The 15,612-nt window shown below is 34.5% G+C and overlaps 1 protein-coding gene across 13 annotated transcripts in view; it reads left to right on the top strand.

Moving 5' to 3' along the window:
* DZIP3 (DAZ interacting zinc finger protein 3) overlaps positions 1-15,612 on the top strand; it is an 86,336-nt gene that overhangs the window by 64,537 nt on the left and 6,187 nt on the right. For all 13 annotated transcript variants that reach the window (XM_041751892.1, XM_041751902.1, XM_041751833.1 and 10 more), the window contains 6 exons: positions 5,028-5,096; positions 7,477-7,573; positions 9,050-9,153; positions 10,713-10,800; positions 12,666-12,767; positions 13,991-14,116. In XM_041751892.1, the coding sequence (XP_041607826.1) occupies positions 5,028-5,096; positions 7,477-7,573; positions 9,050-9,153; positions 10,713-10,800; positions 12,666-12,767; positions 13,991-14,116 (586 nt within the window). The remainder of the gene's footprint in view (positions 1-5,027; positions 5,097-7,476; positions 7,574-9,049; positions 9,154-10,712; positions 10,801-12,665; positions 12,768-13,990; positions 14,117-15,612) is intronic.

The raw sequence follows: 15,612 nt of genomic DNA, 5'->3' as shown, positions 1-15,612 counted from the left end.
TTTTTAAGATTTTATTTATTCATGAGAGAGAGAGAGAGGCAGAGACACAGGCAGAGGGAGAAGCAGGCTCCATGCAGGGAGCCTGATGTGGGACTTGATCCCGGGACTCCAGGATCACACCCTGGGGCGAAGGCAGGCACCAAACCGCTGAGCCACCCAGCGATCCCCTAACGTTGAATTTCTCATCTAAGATCATGGAGGCCAGAAGGAAGTGGCACATTATTTAAGTACTGGAAGAAAGGAAACTAAAAACAACAGAATCTTGAATCCTATATCCAGCAGAAGTGTCCTTTAGGAAGAAGAGAAATAAAGACAAGTCTCAGACAAAAGAAAAGTATAAGAATCTGCTGTTGCTAATGCTACCATTAAAGAATAGCTAAATGGGAGGTCTATAAATATAAAGGAAATAATAGAAATTTTTCAAAAAGAACATCAGAATGAGGAAGGGGGGGCATAAATAATAAGAGTCCATTCTGTTTCTCATTAATTTCTCAAATCGTATTTGATGCTTGAATCAAAAATTATAATACCATCTTATGTGGAGTTCGTGTAGAGGAAATACTTACAACAATTGTAATTTAAAAGTGTAGCGGGTAAAGAGACCTATATGAAACTAGGGAAAATCTCACTATCAGTAGACTATATATGCATATTGAAATACCAAGTGCAACTACTAAAAGCTACAGAGAGAGATACGGATTCAAGGTGAATCCAAAAACTTTCAAATAACCCACAAAAAGGTAAGAAAAGAGAAACAAGAAACAAAAAATGATAGACTTAAGCTCAAACATCAATAATTACCTTACATGTAAATGATTTAAATACGTCAATTAAAAGACACTGGCACAGGGGATTTTAAAAATAAAAAGCTGTAATCCAACAATATGTTGTTTCTAAGAAATTTCAGTTTTATCAACATAGGTTAAAAATAAAAGAATGGCAAAATATATACAATGTAAACATTAATCAAAAAACAGGAAGGGCCGGCAGCCCAGGTGGCTCAGCGGTTTAGCGCTGCCTTCGGCCCAGGGCCTGACCCTGGGGTCACAGGATCGAGTCCCACATCGAGCTCCCTGCATGGAGCCTGCATCTCCCTCTGCCTATGTCTCTGCCTCTCTGTGTCTCTCATGAATAAATAAATAAAATCTTAAAAAGAGAAAAATTTAAAAAACAGGAATGGCTACTCTAGTATCAGATAAAATGGACTTCAGAGCAAAGAAACTACTGAAAATGAAGAGGGACATTACATAATGATGAAAGGAACAATCCACCAGGAAGACATAACAACTTAAAAGTGTATGTATCCAACAACAAAGCCTCAAAATATATGAAGCAAAACTTGATAGAACTGTAAGGAGAAATAGAAAAGCCTACAGCTATAATGTCCTAGATTTCAGCACCCTATTCTCAGGAATTTGTAGGACTACTAGATAGAAAATCAGTAAGGATAGAGAACTTCTACAACCCCATCAACCAACAGGATTTAATCAACATTTATCGGACACTTCACCAGACAAGAGCAGGATACATATGCTTTCAAGTGACCATAGGAAATGTACCATACTAGGACATATCCTGAAAGAAAAAGCCAAAAGAATTTAGAGAATTTGTTTGTGTCCACAAATAAGTATTTAAATCCATCATTAAAAAATAAAACTTCCCTATTTCCAGTAAAAAAAAAAAAAAAAACTCCTAGCCCATAAAACAAACCTCAAGTTTAAAAGATTGAAGTCATGCAAAGTATGCTCTCAGATCAAAATGTAGTCTAACAAGAAATCAATACCAGAGAGATAACAGGAAAATCTCCAAACACTTAGAAACTACACAGCACACTTCTAATCAATCCGTGGGTCAAAAAAGAGATTTGAAAGGAAATAAAAATATGTTGAACTAAATTAACATTAAAATACAGTATATGAAAATTTACTGTAGACATAGCTAAAGCATTTCTTTGAAGATTTATAGCATTAAATATACACATTTGAAGAGAGGAAAGGACTCCATCTAATATAAGCTCCCTCTTCAAGAATCCAGAGAAGGGAAATCAAAATAACCTAAAACAACTGATGGAATTAATAAAGATTAGAAGTAATGAAATTGCAAACAGAAAATAAAATCTATGAAGCAAAGAGCTGTTTCTTTGAAAATATCAATAAAATTGATACACCTCTGTCAAAACAAAAAGAAAGAAAAAGGGGGACCTATATACCACCATCAAGAATGAACCAGTGATGATACTACAGACCCTGTAGACAGAATTATGCTGAGTGAAAAAAGCCGGTCCCCAAAGCTTATATACCGTATGATTTTATTCCTATAACATTCTTGAAATAACATTTTAAAAATTATTAAATGACATAATAAAAATGGAAAACAGATTAGTGATTCAAGGTTAGGAAGAAGAAATGGGAATGAGAGCAAAATGAGGTATTGTGATAAAACTGTTCAGTGGCTTGACTATATCCCTATCAACATCCTGGTTATTATAGTTCTATAGGACATTTGCATTGGGGAAACATGAGTAAAGGGTACATGGGATCCCTCTGTATTATTTCTTACACCTGCACATGAATATGTATTTATCCCAGAAAGTTTAACATTTTTTTTTTAAGTACAGTTAACCGTTCAACATGGGTTTGAACTATGTGGGTCTGCTAATAGGCAGATTTTTTTTATATATATAGTACGGTACTATAAATGTATTTTCCTCTTTATGATCATCTTAGTAATATTTTTTTCTCTCACTTCATTGTAAGAGTATAGTATATAATACATATAACATATAAAACATTAATTATGTTACCAGTAAGGTTCTGGTGGTCTACAGTAAGCTATTAGTAGCTAAGCTTTTGGGGAGTCAAAAGTTATATACACATTTTCAACTGCATTTGTTAGGGGTAGGTATCAGTATCCCTAACCCCTACATTGTTCAAGGCCAACTGTACCTATAAATAACTGTCAAATGGAGCCTTACTTAATAGGGATTTTGTAGGGCAAAAGAGTATTGTGGTTTTTGTGGTAAGGAAACTTCATTGGAGACAATATTGAACCTTAGCTCTGTAGGATGAGATTAGAGAAAACACAGGGCATGTAGGCTAAGAGGAAACGAGTGAGCATAGTGTGTGTTCTCATATAGCTTTTAAGCTTTTGTTCAATTCACTTAAACATGTTCCAAGAGTATATGATAAAAATGAAAATATTTTTAAATTGTAAAATGTGGATTTCTTTTACTTTAGAATGTGGTGTTTATCAGGAAGCAAAAGAATCTTTTTTCTTTGGTGTAATTCAATGTCAGTCCTACAGTGTTTGTGAATGATAATTGCAAAATTAACCAAGAAGATTTATATAATAGCAACATATTTTGAACAAACCACAGTAAGCACTTACTAAATTTAAAGTAATTACTGTCAGTAAAACCCATATAATAAGCTTGATAGCCAACCAGAGTAAGCTTCAGAACTTTAGATCTTGCGGAAAAGAATGTCTAATCTTACCCTTATGTTATTCATGAGAAGAATAGGACTAAGAAGTTACGAGAGCCTGAACAGTTATTTCCTATCCAAGCTGGATGACAGGAAATATACCTATCTTATCCTCTATTATTTAAGAGCCCAGGTCTTCTGAACTCCCCACCACCACTATCAGCTGTTTACTGCCCACTCTAAACTAGAGCTCGGTAAAATATTAGAGTAATGGAAGCACACAAAGGGAAGGAGAATGTCAGTTTAAAAACTCCTACTACCTCTTTTTCAGCTCTCTGCATACCATAGTAATAAAGCTTGTTTTCCTTCTTCTTTACTTGGGAACATGATCTCTTTTGTGCAGAAATAGACCTGGTTTCTCTTCATTGCATTTTCACTTCTATAGCACATTGATTGTAAGTCTCTATAGCTTCTAAGAAGCTTGGAGTAAAGGTGAGTGGGTAATTTAATCTCTGAAATCTACTAGGAAGCAGTCCAGCCAACATTTAAAGTCCTTGTTTTAATGCTGTCATTCTAGTAATTTATATTAACCCAAATTCCTCTGTATCCCAAGGTTCTGAACATAGCAGAACTTAAAGAGAAATATGCTTTTGCTGTAAATTTCTTCATATTATAGCAAATTAATGGGTCAGTATAAAAATTTAGTTGTGGGGATCCCTGGGTGGCGCAGCGGTTTGGCGCCTGCCTTTGGCCCAGGGCGCGATCCTGGAGACCCAGGATCGAATCCCACATCGGGCTCCCGGTGCATGGAGCCTGCTTCTCCCTCCGCCTGTGTCTCTGCCTCTCTCTCTCTCTCTCTCTCTGTGACTATCATAAATAAATAAAAATTAAAAAAAAAAAAAAATTTAGTTGTGAGGAGATACATAGCAGGACAAGGAAGGAATATCAGAAATGGTTTGTGAACATATATCAGCCAAAAAGTATTATTTTGTACTTCTCTTGGTAGGTTCTTGCATATTAATTTTAAGCTAATTTTATATAAATTTTTTACCCAATCTTCCCATGATTAGGTCATGTCAGTGACTCCCTAGTTAAAATTTACTGTTTTAATTAAAATTATTTGCACACAGCTTTGTTACTTCTGTATGTAATATCTGATTCTTTCAGACCTTAACCCTTAACCCAAGTCAATAGTTTATATGACTTGACATAATAACTTTGTAAGAAAGTTAAAGTTCTCAATCCTTCCACAGGCCTAGAAAATCAGAACATACCATCTGTGTTTTCTCGTGGGTAAACTAAAGTACAAATTGCTAAAAACATTTTTCTGAGTCTTCAAACTGGAGATACAAGTTCTTTTTGGCTTCGGATTGATGGGGTTAGAACTTAGTACTTACTTTCTTTGGGAAGTCTGTGAATCAGACATTAGGAAAAAATAAATACATCAATTTCAGAAGGATTAGTTGTAGAAGTCTTATTAGTTTCAGGCTCAATATTTGTGGCCCCAAATGGTCATACGTAGTCCCTCCTCAGCTACAAGTAGAGCTGTTCTGACTGTATTATGACAAATAATTTCTAATATATAACACTTTCATCTTTTCTCAGATTACAGCGTCAGAGCCATGCTAAAGATAATGAAATCAAGAATCTTAAAGACCAACTATCCATGAAAAGGTACAAACTTAAGCCTTGCTTTGGTTGAATGTATATCTCTAAAACGCTTAGGTATTCCACTCAGCACGTTCCAGGATAGCCATATAATTTATTATCCAGTCTGGGCCATTTTTGAGCATGAAATTGAGACTGGGACAACAGTTACAAATTGAAAGTGTCCTAGGCAAATTGGGAGGTATGTTCACCTTAGCTCTGGCCCTAGAAAGCTGCTGAGCTTAAATTAGCAAAGTTATGGTCCCATGACAAGCTAGCCAGGGACCAGAGCTTATGTGTTCTTATCTCTTTGCCCTAATTGATACTGCTAATTGTGACTGATTTATGAAATTGAATTTTATTCTGATTCACATATTTTTGCCTGTAGGTAATTTTATAACAACTGTTTTTGAGATCTAATTCCTATAGCATAAAATTCATTGTGTTAAATTCTACAATTCATTAGCTTTGAATGAACCATCACCTCTGTCTGATTCCAGAACATTTTTATCGCCCTAAAGAAATCCTGGATCAATTAGAAGTTATTCCTCATTCTCCCCTCCCCTAGCTTCTGGCAGTCATTAATCTATTATTTTCCTTATTCTGGACATTTCATATAAATGTAATCATATAATAGCCTCTTGTGATTAACTTATGCTTACTATATTGTACATCTATATTGTAGCATGTATCAGTATGCATTTCTTTTTATGAGTAAATAACAGTCTATTGTGTAGATATACCATAACGTGTTTACCTTTTCATCAATTGATGGACATTTGTTTCCATTTTTCCACTATTATGAATAATGCTATTATGAACATTTGTCAGCAAATTTTTGTATGAACATAAAGTTTCAATTCTCTTGGGGATATACCTGAAAGTAGAATTGCTGAGACATTCAGTAAACTCTTTTTAACTTTTTGAGGAACTACCAAAACTTTTCCAACTGACTAACCATTTTACACTCCCACCAACAATGGATGTGGATTTTGGTTTCTCCACATCCACTACAATTGGTAAAATAAAGGCAGATAATCCAACAAATATTTGTGAGGATGTAAAGTAGTAGATCATTTTGGTTTTGATTTGCATTTTCCTAATGATTAATTATGTTGAACTTCTTTTCATGTGCTTATTGGCTATTTGTGTATCTCCTTGGAAAAATGTTCAAATCCTTAGGCCATTTTTAAAATTAAGTTCTTTGTTTTTTGTTGAGTTCTGTGCATGTTCTGGATACAAGCCCTTTATCAGATACACAATTTGCAAATAGTTTCTCCCATTCTGTGGGTTGTCTTTTTACTTTCTTGATGATGTTCTTGAAAGCACGAAAGTTTTTAATTTTGATGGAGTCAAAATTTTCTCTTGTTCTTATAAGCATTTTTGCACAATATTCAATGCATAATAATTCCTCTTGGTTGAATTAATATATATCCTTGGATATTTTTTTCCCTCAAAACACTCTGGCCATAGTGGTATTAACAGTATATTGTCTTATCAAACTTTTCATCAATGTCTGTCAAGTAAGCAGGCATCTGAGTGTTTCTAATAAAACATTGAGGATAGCCTTTATAAAAGTCCTTATTACAATATTATATTTCCAATTAATTGTTTCCTTTAAAGACATAATTTGGTTTGTATGCCCTGAAGTTTGGGGCTTGGATGTAGGAAGCTGAAATGAGATAGGAAAAAGAGAAATCTCATAGGTAGTCTTTCTCTATAATGTTCTTCATAAATAATAATCTTATCTCCTTCTCTCCCTTTCAATTTGTAGAATTTGTTTTCATACTAAGGTGTTGAATGTGAGCTGAGATCCTGAGATAACCAGTGCAATATTTTAATGTAGCGGTTTAGCTTTAATGCCACAAGGGCAGGGATGATAAAAATCTTTGTAGTTGCTAGCTTAGGGATATAGAAAGGCTGGTAGAAATTTTATGTGAAATTTAATGATAATAGCTAACATTTATTTAGTACTTAATATGCACTAAACCCAAAATGCTTTTATGTATATTATCTGAATGAGTTTTCACCAACAGTCCTTTGAGGTCAATAATACAGTGTTCTCCGTTTTCATATGTAAAGAAACTGAAATACAGAGAAGTAACTTGCCCAAAGTTTCACATTAATTAGATTTCAGAACTCAGATTCATCCTCAGACAACTTTATTTCAGAGTCAAGTTTTAAATCCTAGTCCCTATGTTGAAAATTTTAAAACTTCTATGCTCTTGGTAATAAAGGAAAACAGTAAGGGTTAAGTAATGTCTTCTCTTGCTTTTATATACTGTAAACTTTTACAAGAAATCATTTCTTACTCCGTGAATAGCTTCAGTCCTTCTCCCTCCTGAATAAGGTGAAAAGTCTGTCTTTGCTGCAATGTTGTTGACTCTTTAATGATCATATATTTCAGATCTCAGTGGGAAATGGAGAAGCATAATCTGGAAAGCACAATTAAAACATACTTAAACAAACTGAATGCAGAAACTAGCAGAGCTTTAACAGCTGAGGTAAAAGAAAAAAGAGAGAGAGATGGGGTGGGGAGGGAAGTTTTGCTTGTATACTAAAGATTTGAAAAAAAGACTGTTATAAGTGAACAGAAATAATTCATCTTAGGACTAGCCAGAAGAACATAGCTTCAACTCTTAAGCTTTTTGACTCATTGGAATTTTGTACATGATTACTTCAATGTTGATAACTTTATGTTGTTTTTCCCCCAGTGACTTGAGGAAATTGGTCTGCTTCAGTATGTGTAGCAAATACATACGTTTTGGGAAAATCCTCATGAAGCCAGGTTACTAAGCCAAATTTCTAAGAATAACATTTTACTGCTTCTGGAGATAATCTTTCTTTATTACTTTCTACATAGATCTTCCCAAAACCACATACGCATCATACACTCTAATTTCAAAAACCAGCTTACCTTCTAGGCCCCCAGAATGTCACTCAGTTTCTTCTAAGACCTAGAACACCACAGCTAGGGTCTCTTCCAAAAGATATGATTATATGTATGTAAATTTTTATTTATAGATAACTAAACTTTTGATAAATAAGGAGATTCAAATTTTTAGAAAGCTCACTAACATTAAGAAGATTATAAACCTTCCCATATCTGTCATGCCAAAGCTATATTCTTTAGCAGAATGCTTGGAAATCTGGAGGTCAACAATCAAGGAATGATACCTGAACCAAAAATCCCTGAAGATTAGTAAAATTCTAGCTATAACCGAAAAACAAAACAAAACCCTCAGATCACATTAAGAGCTCAAATTTGTGTATTTTATTTCTCACTGCTTTTAGTCAGAAAGTTTATTTCTACTCTGCTATTTATTAACACTTAATGCTGCCCTAGAATATAACCTATTTTCAGGGAATATTGAATGATTAGTGAGAAAAAAAACAGGCCAAGTGAACAATGCAGCAGTAATAGTGCAGAAGGGTATGGGTAGACAGACTCAAACCTGCAGGATAGCTGCTTGGACCTCCATTTGTTTTTCTTAGATTACCTCCCAAAGTCCATTGAGACTGCATGGTCCTCCTGTGTGGTCTGATTATTTTCTTAACCCTTCATCAATTAAAAAAAAAAAGCGAATAGTGGGACTTCTTTTGAGTGTTCTTAAACTTGGCCGAATTTTAGAGTTACTCGAGAACTTTTAAAAATCCCACTAATCAGATTGCCCTTGGTATCAATAAAATTAGAGTCTCTGACTAGGGCATCATTTTTTAAACTTTCTGAGGTGATACCAAGGTATGTTCAAGTTTGAAAACTAATGTTCTGGAATGTTTACTAACCCAGTAACCATTGAGTCGAAAAGTTAGAATTGCAGATTTAATCAGTTTTTATAATGTATTATGGGCGGTCAAGAAACTCATGTGGTGGAAGAGATTGAAAAATGCTTCAACTTTACTTGAAATGGTTGAAAAAAGAATGTGTTCATTTACAAAGACACCTTCAACTTCTTTGTCTTTCTCTCAAAAATCCGTAGGTGTATTTCTTACAGTGTCGTAGAGATTTTGGTTTGCTTCATCTAGAGCAGACTGAAAAGGAATGCCTCAGTCAGCTTGCCAGGGTGACTCACATGGCAGCAAGGTAACATTTACCTCTTCCTTAATGAGTCTTTATCTCAGAGATACTCACGAGTGGCTTTAAGGCTGAATAGAATCTGTGTTTTGCATGTATGATGTCAGTCTTTGAAGTGAACAAACCTTTATTTTTTTAAACCTCAAAAGTCATTTAGTCACTTTGATGCTTTTACCTGGTTGCTTCTGCTGAAGCACTGAAGTCTACTGGGTACAGTAATAGCTGCAGACACCTTTTTCCCTTTCTCTGTAGTGAAGTAGATAAAAAGTCTCAGAAACCTGCATGAAGACCAGATACTTACCAAACAATTTGGATTCTAAGTGGAAAAACTTCTTCTAATTGATTTCTAATGCTTGATTTTAAACACCTTTGGAGTACATTGAAGGAAAAATCAGTGTTAACACCTAAAATCGTATGTTAAAGGCAATTTCTTGCTATGCTATAATAAATGAATGGTTTTCAAATATCGGGCAAGTTGCATGAGATTATCCTTAAATTTATAATTTAATTTGGCGTATACCTTCATACTAAATTAATTAGCATTCCTGGGACCAAGACATCATTATTTTTTAATGATTATCATTTTAATGATTATCATTATTCTTCAGTTCTGAAGAGTCAGAATCTCTGATGTTTAGCAAGATTCCCAGGATATATTGATCTGCATTCAGGTCCGGGAAGTACTGTTGTAGGTGATCAGTCTATCTTTGCTTGCTCTAGAAGAAGAAGGGGCACTCTATAAACTAAAATATTGTCAAGCCTCTTTGTGTAAGATGTTCTCAGTGATAACTTGTTCTGTTCTCTTAAAGCTGATGTACTGGGTGATACTGAGGTGGGGAGGTTATAACAGAGCCTTTTGAAAGGCCTCATGAAGTCTCTCTTCTAGAGATGGCAGACCTTAAACACCTCAAAGCTGTTCCTGCTTAAGTCATTTGGTGGGCATGATTGGCAGAGCTGCTGTGTTTGTGCAATTTAGGCACGGCATAGAGGCAACAATCTAATTAATCCTCGCAGAAGAGGTACTTCTTTCTGATTTGCCCTCCCATAAGGAGTATCCTTTCTAATTTGCAGAAGAGTGGATAGACCAACCATGGCACGGTGAGGTCAGGGTTACAGTGAAGATAGTCCAAAACCTGCTTCTAAGAGGGGTCAACATCTTTGAGAATGCTTCTGCATTGGATGGCGAGGGCAGTTTCTCTCTTACTTCAGTGGAGGGATTCCTGTGTATAGGTTTTGTATGTTCTAAAACATATATATATATATATGTTTATATATATGTATATATGTTTATATATATAGCCAAGATAGAAGAACACTTGATATTCTGGAAGCAGAAGTAATATTTGCTCTTGAAAAAAGAAATCTTATGTATTCCCAGTCTTTGTTTTATTTTTATATCATTCCATACAACTTTGTACCCGTTAGAGGTAATTGTTGGTGATGGAGGTAATTTTGTTGTTGTTTTATGTTATTTACATATATGCTAAAGAATATAATAGAAATTTTTGAAGACCTATGTGGTATATAAAAAGAAAGAACTTTCTCTTGTGTCTCCTTTCCTACACCAGCAATCTGGAATCACTCCAATTAAAGGCTGCAGTAGAGAGTTGGAATGCCATTGTAACAGATGTTAGAAACAAGATTGCATTCCTCAGGGTAAGTGGTGAAGTATCTCTGTAGTAAATTGATTGAATGTTATAGATGGTATATACTTAAAGAAACATCTAATATTAAAAATAATTACTGAAGAACTTTAAAGAATTTTTTTTTTCAGTTAACTAAAGTTTATGCCTTTTTAAGGTTTCAGATCGATTACTTTATGCATGTGACCTTTTCAGGCCTTTCAGGTCATTAAGGTCATACAGGACCTGAAATGATAAACTCAAAAATTGTGTTTCACATCTAGTTTACCTAAAATTCCAAAGTTGATGCTGCTCCAGTCAGAAATAAATGTTTTAACTTGGTCTGAATAATTATGTGTTTATAAAATTTAAAGCAAGATCAAGCAGACCTGTATTAGTTTTCAATCTTAAATTTTTATATAATGATTTCATAATACAAAATAATAAATTATTCATTATTGGTTTAATAGAATTAGGACCATGCTTAAGGTAATCTAAGGAGGTAACCCACAGAATATTAATTTCTTCATTTGGCTTTAGGATATTTTGTATTATATCTTAGAGTAAATATAATAGGGGTGCCTAAGTGGCTCAGTTAGTTAAGCATCTCCCTTCAGCTGAGGTCAGGATCCCAGCCAGGGTACTGAGATTGAACCCCACATCAGGCTCCCTGCTCAGTAGGGAGCCTGCTTTTCCTGCTTCTCTCCCTTTTTTTTCCTCTTCTCATGTGCACTCGTTCTCACACGGTCTCTCTCAAATCTCAAATAAGTAAATAATAAAATTTTTCAAAAGAAAGTAAATATATAATGTCATTGTTTTGTGATTTCACAACACTGCTAGCAAAACAATGATATTTAATTGTGACCACAGCCTCAAAGTATTACCTTCTGTCTAGCTTTTCCTTTAGTGGTCTTGACTGTTTCTCTCCCAGACTCTTTCTTACTCAATTCTTAGTGATGCTCAGCATTTATGTTGGGTTTATTCAGTTCTGGCCTCAAAAGAGCTGCCTCTTTTTCTCCATCCTTGTTTTCTTTCAAGTACATGTCTTCTGTGTGAAGTATCTAAATGTTTTGTTTAAGCATTTCTTTTTCAGCCTCTGTGGGTTTTACAAAACAATACTGTAGGGATCCCTGGGTGGCTCAGCGGTTTGGCACCTGCCTTCAGCCCAGGGCCTGGTCCTGGAGACCTGGGATCAGGTCCCACGTCGGGCTTCCTGCATGGAGCCTGCTTCTCCCTCTGCCTATCTCTCTGCCTCTCTCTGCATCTCTCATGAATAACTAAAATCTTTAAAAACAAACAAAAAATACTGCAAAGTAAGATGAGGACAGTGCGAACAGATGTTGAAAGCATTTTGTTGAGTTTCAGGGATTAGAGTCATACTTTTGGCAAAATCCAATAGAATTAAACAAAAGTATATTTGATACTAGACAAAGCTAGAGGTATAACTTTCAAATAAACAAAATGTATTTAGTGAGTATTCCCTAAAATTTCCCCTCCAGTGAACATTTACAAGTAGCTCAACTCTTTGTCAAAGATACTTTTCCCCCATATTTATTAGCCTGTATATTACTCATAGTTTCTTGAATCTTTAGATGCTTTTCATTTTATAATTGGTTCTCATTTAGGGGCTGAAAATTATGGAAATACTGAGGAATTATCACAGGAATTTATGTCTCTATGTATCTTGCCAACTGACAGATACTTCTAAAAATACAACTTTTTACATATGAGGATAGTGTTACAGAATTATTTTTATGTCAACTGTTTTTGTTATTCCTGACATAATAGGTTGAGAATAATATTACATGATTTATTACTCAAAACTACATCAAGTGTTCCCATATGCTATTTCTTTGAAGTTGATTTTGCTCTAAAATATTGTTTCTCTTCTTCTACTAGACACAGTACAATGAACAAATTAACAAGGTGAAGCAAGGGTTTGCCTTGAGTACCCTGCCTCCAATCCAACTACCACCACCACCACCTAGTCCTGAGATACTGGTAAGAAATATGACATTTTGAAAAATGGCAATCTTTATCTTCATGAACTGTTAAAGGCTATATAATAGTGAATATTCAGTATATTTGAAGTGTGTTCAAAATAGAATAGGCACATGTTGTACATACCGTTTGTAATTATGTCCATTTTTGCTATATTATCTCCAGATAATATAACTAGTTGGCTGGCTTAGCTGAGGCCAGTATATAGTTGTATTATCACTGGATTATAGAAAGGCATTTAGTATCTAAAGAAGTAATGTATTTTCATTCATCCTGTCAATCCCAGCTGCAGTGTAGGAGAAAACTGATGAATGTACAGAATTCCCATGCTCTCAGGTTACCCTGATGACTAAAACATCTTGGCATAGTACCCTAGCTGGCTAGACTTCATCCCTCCACTTCTACTTTTGACATTCTTTTCCTTAACTTTTCTTTTATTCTACCTTTCACAGCTTCCATTGATGCCCCTTCCCTGTTTATTGTCGGGAATCAGTGGGTCTCAACTAGATAGCTCTCTGTCGCATTATTTATATTATCTTCTAGGAAACATAGTACCTTAAATCAGTATAATTCACACAGCTTTCCAAAACAACGTTTAGGAGAGAACCCTTAGGTGATAATTTTTATTATCAGATCTGGAAATATGTGTGAGATATTTAGTGGCACATCAGTTTTCAACAGCATTCCTGCTTGTAGTTGAACTTTGAAAATGTTATATCTGTAAATAGTTGAGTGTATCAGAGAACTTTAGTATATGAATTGTGTGGAGTTATACAATTTCAAAAGCAGAATCCAAAACTAAAAGCATAATATGGTATACACCAGGGTCTTTAGAATGCAGTATTGCCTCTTATGTTTTTGGTCAGTTCAGTTTTTATAGAAGCACTACATTATGAACATTCTTATGCTAGGTTTAGAACTTCATCATACCCAACTACCCTGATAAGGAATATATTAATGTAAATGACAGAGTTACCTAACTAGGTAGAAAGAAGGTAAGACTAGAACCCACTTCTTGTCTCTGTTCTTTAGTATATTTGACTGCCCTTTGCTTTTCCAAATATTCCTACAGTTAACTCTTAGGAAAATACCACGTGTAATGCTGGTGCTTTGTATCTAGATTTCAAATTGCTTTTTCCCCCCATTGTTTTCTGAGTTTAGATCATTGCGTATATAAATATAAATGTATAGGGTTTTTGTTTTTGTAACCTTTTCTGTTTTAGATGCAGCAGTTCTTGGGAAGACCCCTTGTGAAAGAATCTTTCTTTAGACCCATACTCACTGTTCCTCAGATGCCTGCCGTTTGCCCTGGAGTCATCTCTGCACCTGGCCAGCCTAGAGCCCCCCTGGTACAGATCTTTTTTTGGTGAAAATCTATTTCACCACAGTAGATTTCTTGAGTGAATGTCATCTATTTATTTGATAAGTGGTGGTAGTAGTGGAGGGGAGGATAATTGAATGAAAATTGGATGAATTGTTCTATTTGAGGCACTGTGCTAGGAGCATTACTTACATTATTTCATTAGCTGATTAATACATTTTTATAGTAGATAATTCTTATAGGATTTTAAAGTTTTGCATCTATAATAGGCAACAATACAGGGTAAATGACATTTTTAATAACTGTATTTTAGCATGTTTGGAAAGATTAATACACACATAGGAATAGTAAGTAGAACAGTGTTTCAACTTTATCTATAAATATAACTAGCACCATCTTGGAATGTATTCCACTGTAAAGTTAGGAATCTTCCTATCTACAACTAGCCAGAAAGCCTTATCCAAACCTGAAGCAGCAGAGAAATTTTAAATGATTAGGATTATTAGTTGTAATCTTGGCGAAGGTAAACATTCTATATTTAAAAAAAAATAACTTCTCCTAGAAGGTGGATGTTAAATATATAATGAAAAATTCTCTAATCTTGACTTTTCCATAAATATATTCTAGTCAGTTTTTGTACCTACAAACAGTCTCCCTTTGAAATATACAGTTAGATGGACTCATTTTTGTAGAGTCTGCCTCTGCAAACAAATATGTATATAGGTCTTAAACAGATGTGGTATCAGTTAACATGTTATCCCTGTGATATCACGATGTTGCTCGTCATATGCGGAGCTATATATGTAAAACTTTATTGAAAACTTTAAAGTACCTCAGCCTTCTAATAAGATTACTTTCTGATTCCTGAGGAAAAGCTTGATATTGAGGCAAACCCAGTTTCTGGGCAGTATTCTCCTCTGACTTAGTAGGCTTTGTATGAGTTATTTCAGTTATTTCAGTATCTGTTAGTTTTCGTGAGTAACCTATAGAACCTTAGGTAAAAGTTGTCATGTTTATAATTATCCTAGTAATCAGATGAAAACATTCACTTGCTGATATTAATTGGAATCTTAAAGCTTCTAAGAAGAAACTACCATATGGCAAAACTTTGATGGTTTCATGGCTCAGAGGTGTCACTGCAACTTCACACCACCTCTCTCTGTAACATTCATGAGACTTGGGCAGACATTCTAATAGTATTCTCATCTTTATTTTTTTGAAAATTCAACTTTAGCATAAACTTTTATAATTAGAAAAATAATAATAAAAAATCAAATAACATGGAAATATACAAAGTAGAAAGCAAAATTACCCTGTGGTTAAATCCCAGGAAATAATCACTGTTTACAAGATTGTTTAGAACTTGACACCTTTTTCTATGCATATATATTTTTTAATTTAATATTACCACAGACTTTTTTTAAAAAATGAAATATTTCATGACATCTCATACTTAGGTATATAGATCTGTTCTTTAAGGATTGATTCCCCTATCAGCAGAGTAGGTTGTTTCTAGTTTTTTAA

This window comes from Vulpes lagopus, chromosome 1 (assembly GCF_018345385.1).
Source record: "Vulpes lagopus strain Blue_001 chromosome 1, ASM1834538v1, whole genome shotgun sequence".
Taxonomy (NCBI): Eukaryota; Metazoa; Chordata; class Mammalia; order Carnivora; family Canidae; genus Vulpes; species Vulpes lagopus.
This window is presented reverse-complemented; position numbering and strand designations above follow the sequence as displayed.